The 21,867-nt window shown below is 47.1% G+C and overlaps 3 protein-coding genes across 3 annotated transcripts in view; 2 read left to right on the top strand and 1 right to left on the bottom strand.

Annotated features, from left to right (window-relative positions):
* itpr3 (inositol 1,4,5-trisphosphate receptor, type 3) overlaps positions 1-5,330 on the top strand; it is a gene marked incomplete at its 5' end in the record, with an annotated part of 43,371 nt that extends 38,041 nt beyond the window's left edge. Inside the window, 9 exons of the mRNA XM_080533166.1 lie at positions 278-441; positions 1,275-1,439; positions 1,564-1,753; positions 2,063-2,167; positions 2,393-2,511; positions 2,682-2,847; positions 4,257-4,417; positions 4,582-4,743; positions 4,985-5,330. Coding sequence (XP_080389292.1) covers positions 278-441; positions 1,275-1,439; positions 1,564-1,753; positions 2,063-2,167; positions 2,393-2,511; positions 2,682-2,847; positions 4,257-4,417; positions 4,582-4,743; positions 4,985-5,101 — 1,349 coding nt within the window. The 3' untranslated portion in view covers positions 5,102-5,330. The remainder of the gene's footprint in view (positions 1-277; positions 442-1,274; positions 1,440-1,563; positions 1,754-2,062; positions 2,168-2,392; positions 2,512-2,681; positions 2,848-4,256; positions 4,418-4,581; positions 4,744-4,984) is intronic.
* A 3,400-nt stretch (positions 5,331-8,730) lies between these two features.
* Positions 8,731-12,112, bottom strand: snx21 (sorting nexin family member 21; the record flags this gene model as incomplete). Its single annotated transcript, XM_080534207.1, has 4 exons — positions 12,049-12,112; positions 10,992-11,271; positions 10,363-10,544; positions 8,731-9,540 (listed from the first exon to the last, which is right to left on the bottom strand). Exons 2-4 carry the CDS (start codon positions 11,254-11,256, stop codon positions 8,731-8,733), a joined length of 1,257 nt encoding a protein of 418 aa, XP_080390333.1. The 5' UTR covers positions 11,257-11,271; positions 12,049-12,112.
* Positions 12,113-15,365: 3,253 nt separating this feature from the next.
* Positions 15,366-20,436, top strand: LOC308160288 (deoxyribonuclease gamma-like; the record flags this gene model as incomplete). Its single annotated transcript, XM_080534206.1, has 8 exons — positions 15,366-15,515; positions 15,603-15,703; positions 16,240-16,329; positions 16,458-16,550; positions 17,016-17,094; positions 17,430-17,587; positions 17,865-17,961; positions 20,281-20,436. The coding sequence occupies 8 exons, from the start codon at positions 15,366-15,368 to the stop codon at positions 20,434-20,436; spliced, it is 924 nt and encodes a 307-aa protein (XP_080390332.1).
* Between the last annotated feature and the right edge of the window lie 1,431 nt (positions 20,437-21,867).

Here is a 21,867-nt window from a genome sequence, read left to right as displayed (position 1 = left end):
ATCAGGTTGTGATTGTGTTTATAGTAATATTGCATGTGTATGTACCCCCAGGGGCAATAGATGACTCCATGTTGTTTAATACTAATATTATACCCCCCCACCAGGGGCCATACGTAGTAGCCCCATGTTGTCTATACTGATATTCTCCCCCTCCCCCCAGGAGTGATAGATGACTCCATGTTGTATATACTGATATTCTCCCCCCTCCCCCCAGGAGTGATAGATGACTCCATGTTGTATATACTGATATTCTCCCCCCCCACCCCAGGAGCGATAGATGACTCCCTGCTGATCATGCTGTTCTGGGGCTTCGCGGGTCTGTCCATCATGGGTCTGTTCTCCCAGCGCTACGGCCTGTGGCCCCTCTCCATCGCCCTCATCCTCCGCTCCATCTACCACTTCGGCATCGGACCCACACTCATCACACTGGGCACGATCAATGTAAGCACTGTTATACACACACTCAGACACTCACACACACACATTTGGCCCCTTTTTTGGGGGGGGGGTGGGGGGGCGTGGGTTGTTATGGAAGAATGTCATAGAAATGAATGTTATGGAAATTCTAAGTATTGTTATGTAAATTCTAACACTGAACAAAGATTCAAGAGTACGGCAAAGCAATCTCCTTCTTTATTTATGCATAGAGTGTCTAGGAGAGACTGCCAGAGGAGTTGCAAACTTGACTAGTTTCAGTTATACTTTTATACAGTTCCTCAGTAGGAGAATGAGTCATGGCACACCACAGTTTCGGCACACCACAGTTTCGACACACCAGTCAGTTCATGACCACAAATGGTGGACATGTTCTTCATACCAAGGCTAAAGACGGAAGCACACCATCCTCATCTCAACAGTCTCCTGGTTACATTTCTGCAATTTCTATCACATTAAAAATACAAGTTATTCCATCACTTTGTAGTGGTATGATTGAATTTGTGTTTATTGAAAAGCATCATCAAAAGCAAAATGTCTATTTATTCAGGGTACAAATAGGTAAATAATAGGTAAATAATTGATATTCTATGAATATCGTTTCAGTATCGGTCCATTATGTTTATATCGGTTCATCCATGCTGTTTGTGCCTTCTAACATTGTGACTGCCAATGGCCCCTGGTCCTCTCATAGTTTTTTTTTTCTTCTTATGATGACTGATGTATAGATGATTCAGCTACAAATGTACTTGTAAGTCGCTTTGGATAAAGGCGCCTGCTAAATGTCAAAAAATGTAAATGAATGAGTCAATGTCCTTATTATGTGTCCCTTTCCTCAGCTCATTAATAAGATTGTGTTTGTGGTGAGCTTCGTTGGCAACAACGGGACGTTTATAATGGGCTACCGTGCCATGGTGATGGACGTGGAATTCCTGTACCACCTGGCCTACGTCCTGACCAGCACTCTGGGGCTGTGTGTCCACGAACTCTTCTACAGCATCCTGGTACACACACACACACATTCACACATTCACTCACTCACTCACTTACTCCCTCACTCAGAGACACACACTCAGACCCAAACACACACACACACAGGCAGAACTCCAACCGTCTCCTGTGTTTCAGCTGTTTGACCTGATTTATCGAGAGGAGACGTTGTTCAACGTGATTAAGAGTGTGACGAAGAACGGCCGCTCCATCCTGCTGACGGCGCTGCTGGCCCTCATCCTCGTCTACCTCTTCTCCATCGTCGGCTTCCTCTGCCTCAAGGACGACTTCATCATGGAGGTGGACCCCCTCATGGAGCTCGGACCAGGTAGTGACCCCTAACCCTGTCAGAGCTAGGACCAGGTAGTGACCCCTAACCCTATCAGAGTTAGATCCAGGTACAATATTCCAGGAAAAATATAACCACTCCAGCAATGTCCATTTTCGAAAAATATAGCTTTCTAGCATTGTTAGTTAAGTGAATGATCTGTTCACTACCTGTAGTCTAACCCTGACCCTGACCTCTACCTGTAGTCTCCCTCTAACCCTGACCTCTACCTGTAGTCTCCCTCTGACCCTGACCCTGACCTCTACCTGTAGTCTACCTGACGTCTAACCGTCTGCCCTTCCCTCCCAGCCCAGTCGGAGGCGTCCCAGGACTTCCTGAAGTCCTGCAGTGGGGACGGAGTCAGCTGCACCGCGGAGGGAAGAGGAGAGGCGGGCTTGGCTGTGCCCGAGGAAGGTGCAGGAACTGCTATTAGTACTACTAATAGTAAACTAGCTGTAACTACCATATAGCCACATACAGTGGCTATAGAAAGTCAACACACCCCTTCATGTTTTCCACATTTAGTTGTGCTATAGACTCAATTTAAAAAGTATTAAATAAAAGAATAGTACATAGTATGTGTTGACTAGGAGGTATGTAAGCCTGTTGTTGTTGTTGTTGTTGTTGTTGTTTCTACAGAGGTGGACAACAGGGAGCGAGCTTGTGACACTCTTCTGATGTGCATCGTCACAGTGCTCAACCACGGCCTGAGGAACGGAGGAGGGGTGGGAGACGTTCTGCGGAAGCCCTCCAAGAACGTACGGACACACACACACACACACACACACGCACACACACACACACACACACACACACACACACACACACACGCACACACCCACCCACTAAAGTATGTGATATACTACCTAGTGTGTACTACAGTGTGTGTACTCTACTACCTAGTGTACTATATGTGTCCCCTCTGTAGGAGCCTCTGTTCCCGGCTCGTGTCGTCTATGACCTCCTCTTCTACTTCATTGTCATCATCATCGTCCTCAACTTGATCTTCGGCGTCATCATCGACACCTTCGCTGACCTGAGGAGCGAGAAGCAGAAGAAAGAAGAGGTCCTGAAAACGACCTGCTTTATCTGTGGTAAATATGTCAGCATGTGTGTTCTGGTGTAGACTAGATAGTATGTTGTATGTTCTGGTGAAGGCTAGATAGTATGTTGTATGTTCTGGTGAAGGCTAGATAGTATGTTGTATGTTCTGGTGTAGACTAGATAGTATGTTGTATGTTCTGGTGTAGACTAGACTAGAACCAGCACCTTGGGTGGGCAGGGGCAGTACTAGCAGTAGCAAGGCCGACTAGATAGTATGTCTACAGTATAGTCAGGGGTGCACATAACTGGTGCGCCAGTGCGCATGCGTCGCCAAAATGCATGCTGCGCGGCAGATCAGCGGCATGAACGCGCTCTTGCGCACCAACAGCTGGAACCGCTGGAAGAGGAATTTACTTCCTCAAAATCCAACTGCTGTCTGCTGACTGCTGCATCACTGCAAGCCCCACTAAGTAACTATTTGCCGTCCCCTCAGCCGAAGGCCCTGTTGTAATCCATCACAACAGTCGACCGACGACGACCACGGCGACTCCCCTCACGAAAACATTCGGAAAGTATCGTAACTCGTACTTTCATATGGAAGGCCATAAGCGCAATAAACGTCTAGACACATCGTGTCCACACATACATTTTTCACGTGTCCAGACGGCAATATTTGTTGTGTTTATCGCGTATCGCACGGTTATCACGGTTATCACGCCGACACGTGAAAATTCAGTCCCGAACGACTCGTCGCCAAAAGGAAAAACAACACCAAGGTTTCTTTTCTCTGAAGCTTTCAAACGTTCAGACGTTTGTTTTACAGCTTCATTATCGCACCTCGACCCCTGACCCAGGAAATATGGTTGGGAATTCTATTAGAAAAAAAAAGACTTTGTTGCACAATCAAAATAATGAGCTATTTAAAGTGATAGCCTACAACATCCTCTACCATGGTTGAAATTGAGGACAGTGATGATGATGATTAAGCTTGTAGCATAAATAAATGCTTAGGCTGTAACTTTTTGTTGAAAAGTTGATTTCAGTGTTTACAGAACAGAGCAGTGCTTAAAGAGATTTATTTTAGTGTGTTTATTTCAGTGTGTTTAAAGAACAGACATTCAGTTAGTGCTTAAAGAGATGTCAGTTGATTTCATTGTGTTTAAAGGAGTCTGACAGACTTTCATGCTTAAAGAGCAGTCATTTGATTTTGCATTTGTTTCTTTTGTTTTGCACACAAGCATTTGTTCGTTCATCTTTATTTATGAATAAATGTTGTTTTGCTAATATAAGTTATCCATGTATCCCTTTTTTATCCATCCTGTGGGACGGGTCGTGACTCGCGAGCTCGGGGAGCACCAAGCAGCATCCCTAGGTGCTCCTCTGAGCACTGGCCCCAAAAAGTTATGTGCACCCCTGAGTATAGTATATCATGACCTAAACACCACCCTCCCACCTCCAGGTCTGGAGAGGGACAAGTTTGACAACAAGACGGTGTCGTTTGAGGAGCACATCAATGAAGAACACAACATCTGGAACTACCTCTACTTCATAGTGCTGATCCAGGAGAAGAAGAAGACGGACTACACGGGACCAGAGAGCTACGTAGCTCTGATGATCAAGGTAGACATGACATTTCACAGCATTAGGTTGGACCGTACAACATGCTATACTAGTTGTATAATGTGTGTGTGTGTGTGTGTGTGTGTGTGTGTGTGCGTGTGTGCGTGTGTGCGTGTATGTGTATGTGTGCGTGTGCGTGTGCGTGTGCGTTTGTCCGTCGCCAGAGGAAGAACCTGGACTGGTTCCCCCGTATGCAGGCCATGTCCCTGGTAGTAACAGACGCAGACGGAGAGCAGAACGAGATGAGGAACCTGCAAGAGAGACTCACCTCTACCATGAGGGTCGTCACACAACTCACCGGACAACTGACGGAGCTCAAGGAACAGGTAACAAACAAACACACACACACACACACACACCACAGCCCACCACACACACATACACACACACACACCACAGCACACACACACACACACACACACACACACACACACACACACACACACACACACACACACACACACACACACACACACACACACACACACACCACAGCACAGCACACCACACCACACACACATACACACACACCACATAGAGCACACAATTCTCCTGTCTCCTGTGTAGATGACAGAGCAGAGGAAGAGGAGGCAGAGGTTGGGCTTTGCAGACGTCCAATCAGGAGCCGGCCCTGTGCTGCCCCCTAGTGCTGCTGGAGGGAACCACCAGATGCACAAACCATGAGGACCACCTAAACATCTGAACTACAAACCATGAGAACCACCTAAACCACAAGGACCACCTACATCATGAGGACCACCTAAACATTACATTTACATTTTTAGCATTTAGCATTTTAAACTAACTACAAACCATGAGGACCACCTAAACCATCTGACCTACAAACCAGGAAGTCTATCCTACCACCGGCAGATTTACACACCAGGATGCCATCCCCCCCATGCATTTCCATAGCCTAAGCCCGTCCATCCTGTTTACCTGACTGAGATCAGCAGCAGTCTGAAACATGACGATCACCAGATCTACAAACCTGCACACCTGTCCTCCCACATAAAGATCTACAAATCATGAGATGCTCCACACCACACTTTCATGAGACGGAGACGGTCCATCCTGTTCACCTGTCTGAGACCAGCAGCACAGTCTGAGACAGAGACGCCTAGAAGACGCCTGCTGGCTCGTGTGTCGGTGTGTAGCTCCTGTCCTCACCCTCCTCATGTGTCAGGGGGTCAGTGTTTAGCTCCTGTCCTCACCCTCCTCATGTGTCAGCAGCAACAATAGAGGAAGCGTGGTTTGTCAGTAGGGATGGGCGGATCTGCTCCCCTGTTCTCCTGTTTCTAAGCTACTGAACCTTGTTATTAGTGACCTTGTTATTCGTTTTTACTGTGTCCCATAGAGTTATATCCATAGAGAAGACGCCTGCTGTCGCCGTCCCGTTCATTACATTTGTGACAGCACGTTGTCAACATAGTTCATTTAGTTGAGTGCACACTCTAGTGTTTATAACTCTCTTTGTGTCCCTGTCCTCAGAGTTACAGTGTGTTCCATAGAGTCCGAAGGCAGTGTTCTATAGAGGAGGCTGTGTTCCATAAAGTTATAACCTCAAGATGAGACTGTGTTCAGCCACAGCTCAGCAGCTGTCGTAGTCATACCAATGTGGTACTGTAAACAAGTAACTCCTTCGTACTTAAATTAGGTTATTTATGATAGGATTGATGTCTACTGTTTCCTACTGTTGTGTAAGGCCCTGTGGAGGACCAACAAGTATCTGAGTGTACTAGCATGCATGCTATGTTTGAGTGTACTACAGTAGCATACTATCTCTTGAGTGTACTATTGTAGCATACTATGTATGAGTGTACAAGCATGCATACTAGGTTTGAGTGTACTAGCATTCATACTATGTCTGAGTGTATTAGCATGCACAGTGTTTGTTTTGGAACAAGTGTACTCACAGGGTTGTCGAGTCACTGCAGGGTGCTGGAGGCAGCTAGCTATACTACTGTGTGTCATACTGTCTGCTGGAGAGGAGTGCACTTCTCTGACTGACAGGCCTAATAAGTGGAATAAACATGATCTGAACTTTTGTTCCTGCTGTCGTCTCTTCTATACACACCACATGGTACTTAGTAACTACAACTACAGTAACTGTCAAATGTGTTCGATCCTCACTAGACCTCCTTTCCTGTCCCGTAGGGTCTAGAGACCCCTCCTCACCTATGTTTACATTGTAGCCATTTAGCTGACACTTTTATCCAAAGCGACTTACAATTAGGGATTACAGGGAGAGTCTCCCTGGAGTCATTTCTTCTTCTCTTCAGACAAAAAACGATCCATTGGCAGGACAGTGACTCTGGAGACAGAGGTAGCAGGACAGTGACTCTGGAGACAGAGGTAGCAGGCAGCTGCCTTTGGATTGAGAAACAGCCGTCGATATCCAGTTGATTGACAGTTCAACCGTCAGTCGCACGGCAACGGACCCAAGTCTTGCCCACCTTGCAGCGGCGGTTTCCCTTTCAGACAGAACGCTGACTTAATATGCAATATTTCTGAGGATATTTCTTCATCAAAATACAGTCCAATAATTTTTGAAAACCAGCCTACTGTATGTGAAGCACGTTTATTCATACATTTATTTGGATACATTATAGACATTTCATGCTGAGTCGTTTCCCACAGTACATGTAGGGTAAAGTATTCTTTCAGTCAAGGTTCCAACCATGGAGTGTTCACAGATGTCCGGCAGGAGTTCACAATACAAAGGTGATGCAACAGTATGACATAGGCACTTATAAGACATGACAGGCTTTCATAAGACATGACATAGGCATTTGCAGAAAATAAGTGGGGGGGGGGAAAGGAACAATGTTCTAAAAGTCTTGTAAGTAACCCGTAGCATTTAATCTAGGCTGTTGAAGTCAAGATTCATAAATGAGTGATCAAGTTAGGTGATGTCAGAGTAAATGCAGATGATGCAGTCTGCAGACACCTCCAACCGTGAACACTAGGAAGGAAGGTGCTCTGATGTCATCACTGATTCTAGACCGGTTCTGTAGTACACTTGAGGCTATATTTTAGGCTGTAGTTTAAAAGCAAAAAATAAATAAATCTTAGCGCAAGCACTAAGGTGTTGCTTACAGGGCACCTAATGACACTTGACCTGCTCATTGTCACCAACATTATTTCCCACTACTCCACCTATGTGAGTGCAGAGGACAGCGCTCCAGCTCAGTGGGATTTACCGTTTCTGCCGACTCAGATTGCCAATATGCTGCTTTTAGACTGGAGTCTGTTTTGCACCAGCTAAAAATAGAGCCCACAGACAGTAACTTTCTACACTGTTAATATTCTCTCTCTCACACACACTCTCTCACTCACACTCACTCACACTCTCACACACACACACATTCTGTTTCCCTCTTGTAAGTCTTTACTGACATTAAAGTGACTAGAACCCGAGCAGCTTGCTGCTATAAACCCCAGTATTCCCTATCAGCGGGGGTAATGAACATCACTACTGTTATAGCTCAGTTAGTACAGCTAGGAAGGTTAGTACAGTCCCTAGGAGAGTTCATCCCTAGGAGAGTTAGGCGCTAGGAGAGTTAGTAGTTACGAGTGCTTCGTCGAGAGCTGTCAGAAAGCATTACAGTTTTACCCTACAGATAGACATGTAACTCAGGGGAGGCTGATGGAGGCAGAAATCCGAGGAGGGGCTCATTGTAATGCATGGAATAGAATGAGGAATGGTACGAAACACTCCATTATATGCATTTATGAGCCCGTCCTCCGATGTCTACCTCCACTACCTCTGCATAGTTGTAATGTTTCTCTCTGAAACCCTTTTCCCTTTAAAAAGACATCATTTTTACTTCCATATCGTCCATTAAACCATCCATTTTACTATTACAACTGGCATCATTAAAAGGTAATAAACTAGTTTTTAAAAGGCAGGCTATGGAAAAATATTGACCTAGGTTTCTGCCAAACTATTCAGGAAAAATACATATTTAATAAAAGTATTTTCAGCAATATATATATAATATTGTGGTTAATGTTAGTGTTAAAACTGTTCAAGCTTTAAACTTTACAACTTAAAACATTCTAGAAAGGTGATTGTTTTCTGCATCGTGACTTGGTCAGTTGCCCCCTCCCCCTTGGCCTTGTCCCGTCCCTTCTAGGTGCCCCCCCCCCTCCTGGCCTTGCCCCATCCCATCTAGGTAGCCCCCCCCCACTCCCTCTTGCCCTGTCTAGGTGCCCCCCGTCCACGTCCCTCCTTTCCATCCCTCCTATCCCTTCTCCCCTGCCTGAGTCTAGTTAGTCTCCCCCCTGCTCTCCCCCTCCCCTGCCTGGGTCTAGGTTGTCTCCCCCCTGGCCTTCCCCTCCCCCTCTGTCTCCATCAGCTCTTCCTTTATCAGGAACTCCTTCAGGCTGAGTTGCTCCGCCCCCAGGTCCACCCCCCCCTCTGCCAGCTCCCGCAGAAGCTCCTCCCACCTGCGTTTGTCACGGCTGAGCTTCCAGGACAGACGGACGTTGGTCTGGAGCAGCGGGATGAGGAGCGGGTGGCGGGTCGCTGGCCACATGGCCCCCCGAGTGGCCGTGGGCGGGGCCAGGTCCTGCAGGGCGCGGTCACAGTGCTCCTGAGCCTCGCCCAGCATCTCCACCTCCTGGAAGCATGTGACCAGTGCCAGCACCGTGAACAGCCAATGGGAGCGTTGCTGTGGGTGCGGAGGAGGAGGATGATGATGATGATGATGATGATGATGCTGTGGCTGCATCTGCGTACTGCAGTCCAGTTTCTCCTGCAGGCGCAGGCCGTTGAGCAGCGGGCCCAAAGCCTCCTGGTACCGACCCACCCTCATCAGAACCTGCCCAGCCCGCAGGTCGCCTAGGTAGAAGAACTCCAGGAAGGTTGGCGAGGCATGCAGTGCTGGCAGAGTGTGCAGGTGGGTCAGGTACTGCTCGAAGGCACGGCTGCGCTTGGCTATCGTCTCCGCCACAAAGTTTTTACGCAGCTTCTTGCGGGGGAAGCAGACGCGCTCCATCTCGTCACCGTGGTGACGGCGGAGGCGGGCGTGCAGGCGCTCGAAGTCGGAGTAGCGCCGTGTGATGACGGCCGGGGTCTTGTCTGACATGCCTGTCTGGATCACATGGATGGTGTAGAGCTGGAGGGAGGAGGGTTAGGGGAGGGGGGAGGGTTAGGGGAGGGGGGAGGGTTAGGGGAGGAGGGAGGGTTACGGGAGGAGGGAGGGTTAGGGGAGGGGGGAGGGTTAGGGGAGGAGGGAGGGTTAGGGGAGGGGGAGGGTTTGGGGAGGGTTAGGGGAGGGGGAAGGTTAGGGGAGGTGGGAGGGTTAGGGGAGGAGGGAGGGTTTGGGGAGGGGGAGGGTTTGGGGAGGGGGGAGGGTTAGGGGAGGGGGGAGGGTTTGGGGAGGGGGGAGGGGGGAGGGTTTGGGGAGGGGGGAGGGTTTGGGGAGGGTTAGTGGAGGGGGGAGGGTTTGGGGAGGGGGAGGGTTTGGGGAGGGGGAGGGTTAGGGGAGGTGGGAGGGTTACGGGAGGAGGGAGGGTTAGGGGAGGGGGAGGTTAGGGGAGGGGGAGGGTTAGGGGAGGGGGAGAGTTAGGGGAGGGGGAGGGTTAGGGCAGGGGGAGGGTTAGGGGAGGGGGGAGGGAGAGATTACGGTCAAACTCACATCTGGGTGATACTTACAGGTGTAATGCCTTACTACTTATTCTCGGCATGTAAGATGCCATTGCTGTGTCAAACTGAACATTGTAACTCCCACATATTATACAGGGGATAACACACCAACACCAATGGGCCGCAACTCCCATGTGGGTCACATGCTGAGCAGCACCAGAGCAGGGCAGAGGGGCCATAGTAACAATTACCCCATGGTCACCATAGTAGCCCTTACCCAATGGTCACCATACTAACCCATACCCCATCGTCACCATGGTAACCTGTACGCCATGTCACCATAGTAACTTACCACGTACTTGGAGGAGGTCTCGTGCACCACGCTGGCGTCCGTCACCTCAAACTGCAGATTCTCCTGCACCGGCGCTGCGGGGGAGGCATTGCTCCGGTGACGCAGGCTCCTCCAGCTCTCCTGCAGCTGACGTGTCAACAGGGAAGAGGGGCCACTGGGGGTTGGACCAACGGGACTGGTGTCTGAGACACAGACAGAGAGGTTATGTACCAGTGGGACTGGTGTCTGAGACACAGACAGAGCTGGGTTATCTATTTTATTCTAGCTCTACAGGCAGACAGGTCTATCCTTATGGCAGACAGACAGGTCTAGCTCTACGGTAGACAGACAGGCAGACAGACAGACAGACAGACAGACAGACAGACAGAGAGTTCAGGATCAAACTGGTTCTCAGAACTGAGAGAGGAGCAGTTCTTATTCATAGTAAGAAACATGAAGTGAAACCAGCAGTGTGTGACAGGAGAAACACTGGACATTACAGGGTCACGCTCTGAACATGCCAACAGCCCGCCCATTTCTGACTGCTTAGTGAACGAGCTATGTTTGACCGACTCTAGAGTGTGGAGCACTCAATCAGTCGTGGAGAGATTAGGTGCATCGAGGTGGTGAACCAGACCAGTGACTCTGACCTGTGCTGCAAAGCCCCTCCTCCACAGACTCTCCCAGGAAGTCTGAGTCGCTCTCCAGGCCCGACCCGTCTCCAGCGTCCTCCGACTCGAGGGCACTCTCCCCATCGAAGCAGAGCGTCCCCCCCAAGCGTTCCGACACGCACTCCTCCGTGTCATCCTCCAGCTCCGAGCTCTCTGGGAACTCCTCCGTCACTCCGTCCTCTTTGGAGACCTCTCCCTCCTTGAAGAGCGTCCGCCGTAGTCGGTCCAGAAGCTTCGAGGCCATACCATCAGAGCAGCACTGTGACGACCACAACAACAATTAAACAACAACAACAACAACAACAACAACAACATTACTGTTAGTTCATTGACCAACAGAAGAGCTACTTTAAGACTTTCAAATGCAGCTGCTGTCAAACCAGATAGTCGGCTAACACCAGTCAGTCAGTATGATCACATTTAGACCTAATCATTCTATCAAATCAAATTAGTTCATTTCACTATTCATCAGACTAGTCTCTCTGCACCATGAGTCTGCCATGCCTCCTAGCTGGGTTCCCCTCTGGTTGGAGGCTAAAACCAGGGATGGAAACTTGGAGCAGCTGACGTCATCAATAATGTACAATGTGGCGAAGAGAAATCTGACTCACGGAGGATGTGCACAATTGTGCAGTATGATTATCCGACTATATAACTCAACTGTCATATCGTGTCTGGCGAGTTCGCTACCGTTGAACCTCTTCTTGATTACTTTGACAGACAGAGCAGCTAACTTAATAGCAGCTAATTCGCATGCAGGCAACAGGCGACAAGCATGGAGAAACTTGTGACTTAACAAGTATCAAAACAAGCTCAAATCGGCTACCGATCTAACATAGTGAATACATCTCTAGCAATGTGTTAAAACCTGTAAATGGAACGGGTAGTAGCTAACTTGCTAAGTAGCTATAGCTTATGTTGCAGCTTTTTTAGTCATTGGTTTCGGATGACAACAACGTTTAATTTAATACACCTAGGTGGCTAACTAGTTAAGCAAGCTGACTACTCTAATTGTCCAGATCCAGGACATGCTCACCCGTGTTATCGATCAGTCAATAGTCCTTATTCCGTCGGCATTATGCCGCTTATGAGTTGTTCCCGAACTTTGCCGGGACGGGACGGGGTGCAGCAGCTCTCCGGTGGCAGCGGTTCTGTCTGTCTGTCTGGGAGGCGCGTCTGTCTGTCTGTCATGATGTCGTCATCCGGCCTGGATCAGCGGTTCGTTTCTTCCCTAATCTCCATGTAGGTCGTGATACAGACAGAATCTCCATGTAGGTCGTGCCGAATTGTTCAACAATAGTAGCCAAACTGACCCGACATCACTGAGCTCCAACACCTAATCTAATCTAATTTGCACAGCTAAGCACATTTCTCCACTGATTGATTGATTGATTAATTGATTTAATACATTTGGCAATTCAAATACATATCTACATGCTTGTAATGTTTATTTTTCTTTTCTTTTTTTACATGAATAACAAAGAACAAAAAAAACAGACAGTTCATTGTGGGTATCGCATTCTTACATATGTCCTCAATAGTTTGCTTTGTGTCACAGGTTACTTTGTCCATTAGTCATAATAGATTCAGGGAATATCAGTATCACTCTCAGTCCATCTTGTCCTCAGAGGGAATCAATAAGGTTGTTGTCCGTACAGGAACTCTGTGTGCCCCTATCCAATCTCTCAGTCACAGAAGGAATAATTGAGAAAATAGAATAAAATAAAGTAAAATTAAACAGGTTGTGATAAATTATAAAAAGAAAAACATACAGAGACCATTTGCGTTTGATGCTTGTAATGTTTTTTAATGACTAACCGTGACTTCAGTTTGTCACATTGATTAAGATCGCGTCTGTGTAGATGTTATTTCTTCGGCTCTGCTTTAGAGGCGGGTTCCTTCTCCACCAAACAGATAGTAGGTTAGGGTTAGGGTTACCTCCGAGGACAGGTAAAGGTGTGGAGGCGGGGTGAAAGCTGACACTCTCCAACAGAAGAGGATCACAGTAGTTCAGTCGATGTGTGGAATTTATGATATATAAATAAACCTTCTGGGATTGATCAATAATCATCAAACAAGGTAAGCTGGGGATATCTGGCTGTCCTGGCCTATCCTGTATCACCTGGTTAGAAGTGTGTAAATGTTGGAATCGCTGTGTTGGATGTCGTAGCAAATCGTAGTCAGACATGTTGAGTTTAGTGACTTCTCTTCTGCGTGTTTGACGAGTAGGCCCTACAAAGCTTTTATTTCACTTTATTTTAAACGGACAGATTTGTCCTGTAGAGTTAATGTGTTTGATAACATGAATAGTAATACTTCCCTGAGGATTCCTTCCATATGGAATATTACAGATTGTTTCAAAATTGTTGATCCAGCTGCAGTTCCACGTTTCCAACAATGGCTTTCCAGAAGCAACACAACCACCAACGGTTGTAGGTGACTAACACTGCCCCAGGGCAGGGCTGAGGCTCGGGGCACTTGGAAAGCAGGACAGCTGGTTTGACTGGCCTCTCTCTCCAGGCTCCAACAGCTGCTCAGTCATGACCAAATATGAACATGCAGTGAGACTGTTGCAAACCCCAGTAGATAGTGGTTTATATTCGTGGAGTTATAGTGACTGGTGGAACTGGTGGTCTGTGAAGACTGATACATGCTCTCTTGAGCAGAGTCTCAGAAACAGAGAAGAGTTGTAGTGTTTAAATGGTAAATGGACTGACTTATATAGCGCCTTATTCCAAAGCGCTTTACAATGGCCTCTCATTCACTCATTCACACACACATTCACACACCAATGGCGGCAAGCTACCATGCAAGGCGGTGTCATTGGGAGCAATTTGGGGTTCAGTGTCTTGCCCAAGGACACGTCGACATGTGGCCAGCCGGGGTTCGAACCGATCTGCCGACCTTGCGATCATTAGACGCCGGTTCTACCTCCTGCGCCACAGCCGGATGTTGTGACATTAAACCACCAGCTCCGCTAGTACACTTTGATAATGGATTACTAACCTGATATTCTCCAAAAACAAGTTTAATGTTTACCTTTCACAATAGCTCACTGATCTCACTGTTTCACTTACGCACACACACACACTGTTGGGTGGCTTGTAATCCCTTGTAAAGGCTCCGGGGAGCCACACCTGTCTCATGTTATTCCTAGGAAGTTCACTAGGAAGTTCACGTTTAACTGTATTGCCATTTGCATGCTTACAACACATTATGTAGGAATTCCTTTTTTCTGGAGTCTTCACTGTTTCAAACTGCTTATTTGCTTGAAATGCTTCAACTGAGAGAACAGTCAGTCAGTCAGTCAGTCAGTCAGTCAGTCAGTCACCCCAGTCAGGAGAGGACGTTTCCCCGGTTAGTAATAATACCACCTGACCAGACCGACACGCTCAAACCACCTGACCAGACCTATACCTGACCCACAACTACATGTTCAATACCACCTGATTAGAACTGCAGGTTCAATAACACCAATTGAAATATATGAATGACCACTTGTGAATTAAGTTGCTGTCACCATTGAATGATTAGCTGACAGATACAAGACTAACCCCTAACCCTGCCTACAGGTCAACCTGACTAACCCCTAACCCTGCCTACAGGTCAACCAGACTAACCCTAACACTGCCTACAGGTCAGCCTGACTAACCCCTAACCCTGCCTTACAGGTCAGCCTGACTAATCCTAACCCTGCCTACAGGTCAACCTGACTAACCCCTAACCCTGCCTACAGGTCAACCTGACTAACCCCTAACCCTGCCTACAGGTCAACCTGACTAACCCCTAACCCTGCCTACAGGTCAACCTGACTAACCCCTAACCCTGCCTACAGGTCAACCTGACTAACCCCTAACCCTGCCTACAGGTCAACCAGACCAACCCTAACCCTGCCTACAGGTCAACCAGACTAATCCTAACCCTTCCTACAGGTCAACCAGACCAACCCTAACCCTGCCTACAGGTCAACCAGACTAATCCTAACCCTGCCTACAGGTCAACCAGACCAACCCTAACCCTGCCTACAGGTCAACCAGACCAACCCTAACCCTGCCTACAGGTCAACCAGACTAATCCTAACCCTGCCTACAGGTCAACCAGACTAACCCCTAACCCTGCCTACAGGTCAACCAGACTAACCCTAACCCTGCCTACAGGTCAACCAGACTAACCCCTAACCCTGCCTACAGGTCAACCTGCCTAACCCCTAACACTGCCTACAGGTCAACCAGACTAACCCCTAACACTGCCTACAGGTCAACCAGACTAAGCCTGTCTACATTTCATAACGTAGACATCGCCCAGTGATCTCACTAGAACATTCTCTTCTCATTCTGCAGTAGTGTTTGAGTCATGGGACCTCCTCTCCTCCTCCTCCTCTCCTCCCTCCTCCTGGGCTATCTCCCCGGGGCGTCTGCAGGGTTTAAGATCTGTGCCTTCAACGTCCAGAGCTTCAACTCCAGCAAGTCCAGCAACTTCAGGGTCATGCACACACTGACCAGGGTGAGTGTGTGTGTGTTTGTATTGTGTGTGTGTGTTTGTGTGTGTGTGTTTGTTAGTTTGTTCTGACCCTGTCTGTCCTGTCCCCAGGTTGTGTCCCGCTGTGACGTGTGTCTGCTGCAGGAGGTGAGAGACAGTGACGGCAAAGCCACCAAGGCCCTGGTGGAAGCTCTCAACAGGTACAGTCGCAGGTACAGTAGATTCATGAATTCATGATTGGGGTAATGGTGAGGGGTACGGTAGATTCATGAATTCATGATTGGGCTGGTGGTGACGGGTACAGTAGATTCATGATTGAGGTGATGGTGAGGGGTACAATAGATGCATGAATTCATGATTGGGGTGATGGTGAGGGGTACAGTAGATTCATTAGTAGGGCTGCAGGGGGAGGGGGGGGGTGGCGCCGGTGCTATTTATGGCATCAGTACATTCATAACTGGGACCAGGTTAGTTATGGGCAGGGCTTCCTTTTTGTTGAAGGATGGGGTTGTTTCTGTTGATATAACATAATATTGAGGTTTTAGGATGTATTCATTTTCTGTATTCTACTGTGCTGTATTTTTGTATGTGTTGTTTTGTAATTATATTGATATTGTGGACCTGCAAAAGAGGCCTTGGTTTCAGTGTGTTTTCCCCTGTATAAATAAAGGTTAAATAAGCTGTTGTCATTACTCCCACCTGTGTTGAGTTGAGTTGATTAACTGGAATACCTCTGTGCTTCTCTCAGGTACACAGACACCTTCACCTATAAGTCTGTCTCCAGTGGAGGTCTGGGACGAACACCTGCCGAGCAGGAGCAGTATGTCTACCTGTACAGGTGAGAGGCTTTTCCTTCATATGTAGAAATGCTGATGCTATGAGTAGTCCTTCCACCCCCCTCCCTCCTACTGCCCAGTACTAGTACCCTGATAAGAATAAACGTTACCCCGCCTCCCCCCTCCCCAGGGAAGAGACTGTGCAGGTGGCCGGCCAGTACCAGTATCCCGATAAGAAGAAAGGAGAGGTGGATGTGTTCTCCAGGGAACCCTTCGTAGTTCGGTTCACAGCCAATACAACAGGTTGGGAGACTTCAGTTAGTGTATGGCAATCAAAACTAATTCAGTGCTTGAATTATTGAGTTGAAATCTTAACATTTTAATTAAAGTAAAATAAAATGTATGGCTAAAAAATACCTTCTGGCTAAACTTTTTTTTTTTTAGGATATATTTGTTTTATTATTATTTCACGGAATAATACAAGGGAGTGGTAACAATCAATTAAACACAGGATATAAGTACAAATTTAAAAATCCCATAAACCTACACCAGCAACTCCTCCCACACATGTCCCTCCAATCACAGCCCCACCATCCCACAGGACCCCATGGAAGTTGTAGTGGAGGAGCAAATAGTTCAGCCTAAATTAATGATGTTACTTTGTGATGAGATGAGTAGAGCTGACTAGAGTGGTGGTGCTCCTCCCCTGAGCAGCGATTGGTGCTTTCGCCCTGATCCCGCTCCGCAGTTCCCCTTCTGACGCGGTTAAGGAGATGGACAGTCTGTACGATGTGTATCAGGAGGTCACGGCCAAGTGGAGCAACACGGTGAGAGTCGGCACTGAAGATTTACTGAAATTAAATCTACTAATTCATTCAAGATTATTTTGTTACCACACAACCCTGCTTAGTGGAGTTTGCTTTCTGTACAGCTGTGTAACTGGCAAACAAGAGGACATAGGATGAGGCAAACAGGTTTACCACCTAAAGACTAAAAAATGATCTCCACTGTCTTATCGAAACTGATATTATTGAATTATTTATTATTTAACCAGGCGAGTTTAGAACTCAATCTAGAAAAACTAAACTAAAATATTATTTAAAATGACAGCCTGGTAATAAAAGTTCTCTGTGTAAACCTTTCCTCTCTCCTGTCCAATTAGGCGCTGATGTTCCTGGGAGACTTTAACGCCGGCTGCGCCCACATGACCAGGAAGAACAAGAAGGACATCCGGCTGTTCTCCAAGAAGGGTTTCTATTGGCTGATAGGAGACAAGGTGGACACCACCGTCCGAGACACCACCAACTGTGCCTATGACAGGTGGGTGGAGCTCCACTGACATTGTTCACAGTCTCCCTGGCCTTTAGCTCCACAGTCTAACCACCAGTTTTTTTTTAATGTAACGTGGTGTGACTTCATCAGCTCCCTTTCCATGGCTATGGCTATGAAACATTACTCAGCGAGCCACACTACACATTAAGTATTACACAAACTCCATACGCTACATACTAAACACTACGTACTAGACATTATACGCTCCTCAGTCTGGTTGAAGTGTAACAGGTGGTTGTCTAGGTAACCCGGCGTTGTCTTGTAGGATTGTGGTCCAGGGACAGTCCTTCCTGAAGGCCATCAAACCCTACTCTGCACGGGTCTTCAACATCGGCAAGGAGTACCGCCTCTCCAAAGAAAAGGTAACTGCCCTGTTTTCCCTTTACCCATGACCCTAACCATTACACATGACCCCTAACCCTTTACCCATGGCCCTAATCCATGACCCATGACCTTAACCCTTTACCCATGAGGATATTGTGTTATTTAGAGACCTCTCAATTAGTTGGGGGCCTTAGGGCTATATGAGGCTATGTTCGTGCAAATTTGTGCAAAAGCACCAAATTTGGCCCAGATGTAGCTCAGAGTATGCTCTAATGATTTAGCCAGGGCGCCCGAGCCAGCGACCACTGGGGTCGCCATGGTGGCCAAATCAATATGGCCGCCCTCCGAAAAAGGTTTTGGCTATAACTTTTGAACCAAATGAGCTTTTCTTAGCTATTGCTAATGTTCTTCCTTCTTCTGTTAATGTTACAATTGATCAGTTGAATGACGGTTCAGGTATTGCAGCAACGCTTAAAACACATAATGCTATGTATCACAAACTCTGTAGAAGTTACTGTAGTAGTTGTCGTGTCAAAAGGGCTCCAAAGTATGACGTTGGCTCCTCCTTAGTAGTGAGTCCTAAAAGCTTTGATCATGTCAACCCAAAGCCTGTGGCATTCATTGTGTCATAGCCTATGTGAGGGGGAGGATATGGATGAAGGCAGTAACAGATAATGTTATTTTATTTTTTATTTTTTTTATTTTATCCCTTTTTCACCCAATTTGGTATCCAATTGAACCCAACCTAGCATCCAATTATCCCCTGCCTATTGCGTAGGATCCGCCGCACGACCCCGTGGCCGGCAGCCCCAGAGGAGACCGCCAGGCAGACTAGCTGTCTGGCTCCTCGAGCCCAGCACCGTTATTCCGGCACCCCGGGGGCGCTGTTGCGCGACGGATCCTTGTCCGGAAATATTCCTATACCGCCCTCGGGAGCGGCCGCTCAATATGCCGCTCCCTGTGTGTGCCCCGGCCATATCCGGATCTGGCGAGCTGGGATTCGATCCCAGTCCCCGGTGGGCAGCTTGCACTAGTGGCTAGTGCTTAGACCGCTACACCACCGCGGGGCCTGTAACAGATAATGTTGATTCCAATCTGAAAAGCTGGGCAGAATCCTGTAAAATATTTTAGCTTCTTGGTAGATTAGTTACACAAGCTTCCGATGTGCACGCAGCAGGTGTGTACTACATGCCAAATGTTATCTCATGTTGCGATATGCAGCAAAACGGCAAGCATCTCATGACACTGCCAGGCCAGGGTGTCAGAAGGGGAAGCATCTACCAGTGAGTGGGGGACAACCTTTGACCATCTAACTATTGCACAAATTGTTGCTCTGGTTGAGGATTCAGATCCTCCTTCACAATCTCCTATTACGGCAACTCTACAGGAACCTTATGAAAGAACGCAGGTGTTTGTGTCTGATTATGAACCCCACACAACAACATTCAAGCAACATCTCCTCAGCTATCTACCTGAATAGAGTGAACACCAGAAGGAGAGGGAAACCTACATCGCAAACAAGGAACAAAGAAGTGGCTAAGAGGAACAATTGGCACAGGATGAGGCAATTCTGTTGATGAGGGCCGCCTTGGTTTTACACAAGTACTGCTTACAACGAGCCCACACATTTGACGGCTCCTTCCCGTCCAACTGTCTCACAACATCTGTTGCTGAACCCTTACGAGTGTTCAATGATATCGTCCTCCATGGTCCAGAGTTCCTCAAACCCTGTGCAGCTAATACAGAAGATGCCAACCTGCAACCGAGAATGTCAATGTCAATGCATTTGGCGGCACCCATCACACCTGCAAGACCGACGCAATACGTCACAGCAAGGACATGGACATTTGCCAATCGACCTGACCCAAAAGCCAAACAAAACAAAAAATTGCATTATGCAAATTAGGGGTCCAGACACACATCATGAATATAAGCATTCTAATGTGTTTCTTATAGTCAAAAAACATAAAATAGACACTAGGCTTGCATTTCTAGTTCATTTGGTTCAAAAGTTATAGCCAAAACCTTTTTCAGAGGGCGGCCATATTGATTTGGCCGCCATGGCGGTCGTTGGCTCGGGCACCCTGGCTAAATCACTAGAGCATACTCTGAGCTCCATCTGGGCCAAATTTGGTGCTTTTGCACAAATTTGCACCAAAATATCCCTAAGGCCCCCCAACCAAATGTGCATCATGTATTCATCTCCTAAGAAGCCACTGGAGCTGGTTCTACCCTCCTCTCATTCCAACACCATCTGCTCCTGTTGTCATAGATATCTCAACATAACTGTAGTAACCATGGAGATAGATCATTGTTTGATCTCTGATACTGACCTCTGCTGTTGTTCTTGACTGCAGGTTCTGAGATTGAGCGACCACTTCCCTGTCGAGGTGGAGCTGAGGACCAATTCTGGACGGCTTCAGGCTCAGACGCAACCTCTCCTCCTCCTCCTCCTCACCCTCTCTGTAATCGTCTGGTCCAGCCTGTCCTCTTCCTCATCACCTTCTCTGTGATCACCTCTGTGGTCTGGTTCTTTCCTCTCCAGCCTGTGTGCTCTAAGTTCTGTGTGGACTATGGACATCTGACATGCCATGAGGAGTTTGTCTCCAACACTGTGATGGACTGTTTGAATACTGTAGAGATGCATCCTTCCTTCCTCTCTAGAGGCTAGGGGTTGGATTAGTACTTATGGATGGTGTTATAATATATAATGTCCCTCCTCCCTCTACCCCTTACTTATAGTTCTGTGCTCCACATGTTTTCTATTTCCTGGGTTTTAGATTGCTGGTCCTCTGCTCAGATACCTGGCGTCAGTCACACATTCTGCTGTTGTTTTGCTTGAACGCTACCTCACTACTACAGCATTACTCTGCTACAGAACTACTCTGGAGCTAGCTAGCTAGGTAGATCTGTGTGCGTCTCTGACTATTGTTGCCACACCTACCATGTGTAACAGAAGTTTGCACTGAAACCCTAAACTTTTAATAACAAAGAAAAAGTAAATGTATACTTTGTAAATGAACTGATGTACATATTTTAAATGTTTAACAGTTATTCTAAGCCATGACTTTTAATGTTATTGTATTTTATGTTCAAATGAATTGTATACATTTTAATAAAATGTCATGTACCATACATACTATTTTAATAAACATATTATTATATATCATTTAAACTTGTAGGCTAATTCATGTTATGCTCTACAATTTCAACAGTGTAATGGCCTGAGGGGAGAAGCTATTCTGAAACCTGCTGGTCCTGGACTGTTTAACGTTATTTAATCTGATAGGCTGTAATATTGAGCCCTCTGATTGTAGCATTGTGTGTTTCCCACAGGGCTAATGGTAATGTGATGTCATAGATACTGTTTAGTTTTCAAAATAAAGCTTTCACTTTATTTAACCAGGCGAGTTTAGAACACAATCTAGAGAAACTAAACTATTATTTAAAATGACAGCCTGGTAATAAAATATCTCTCTGTGTGTAATGTAGCCTCTACTGTTGCCATAATTATATATTATTGTGAATGTGAATGTTCAAGGGCTGAACAACATCTTTATCCTTTTTCCCCACAGCACGGCCTCACGCGTCTCACGGCGCAAGTTTAAGATTCAAGTCTATTTCGATCTCCATCTGCGGTGCGTAGGCTACAGAGCCATCGAGATGATGACAACACAAGTTGAGTCTCCCCAGAGCCTCTTGACTGACGGCATGCTTCTGTTACAGTGCGTCTCCAGCACAAACCAGACGGGACGCAAAGCGTTCCATTAACGCGGCATGCCCAGTGTGTCTTGGACGTCAGTGTGTGTTGGTTACTGTTTCACCTCTCACCTTCCATGTGACATTCCTAATGGTTTCTGTCACCATGGCAACAGAACACACAACAGCTGGTCTATGTTCTTCCATACAGGAGTTTGATTGAACAGCATTTGTACAGGCTGACC

This window comes from Nansenia antarctica, assembly GCF_963989245.1.
Source record: "Nansenia antarctica genome assembly, chromosome: 6".
Classification (NCBI taxonomy): domain Eukaryota; kingdom Metazoa; phylum Chordata; class Actinopteri; order Argentiniformes; family Microstomatidae; genus Nansenia; species Nansenia antarctica.
The sequence above is the reverse complement of the archived record's forward strand: the minus strand, read 5'-3'. Positions and strand labels throughout refer to the sequence as shown.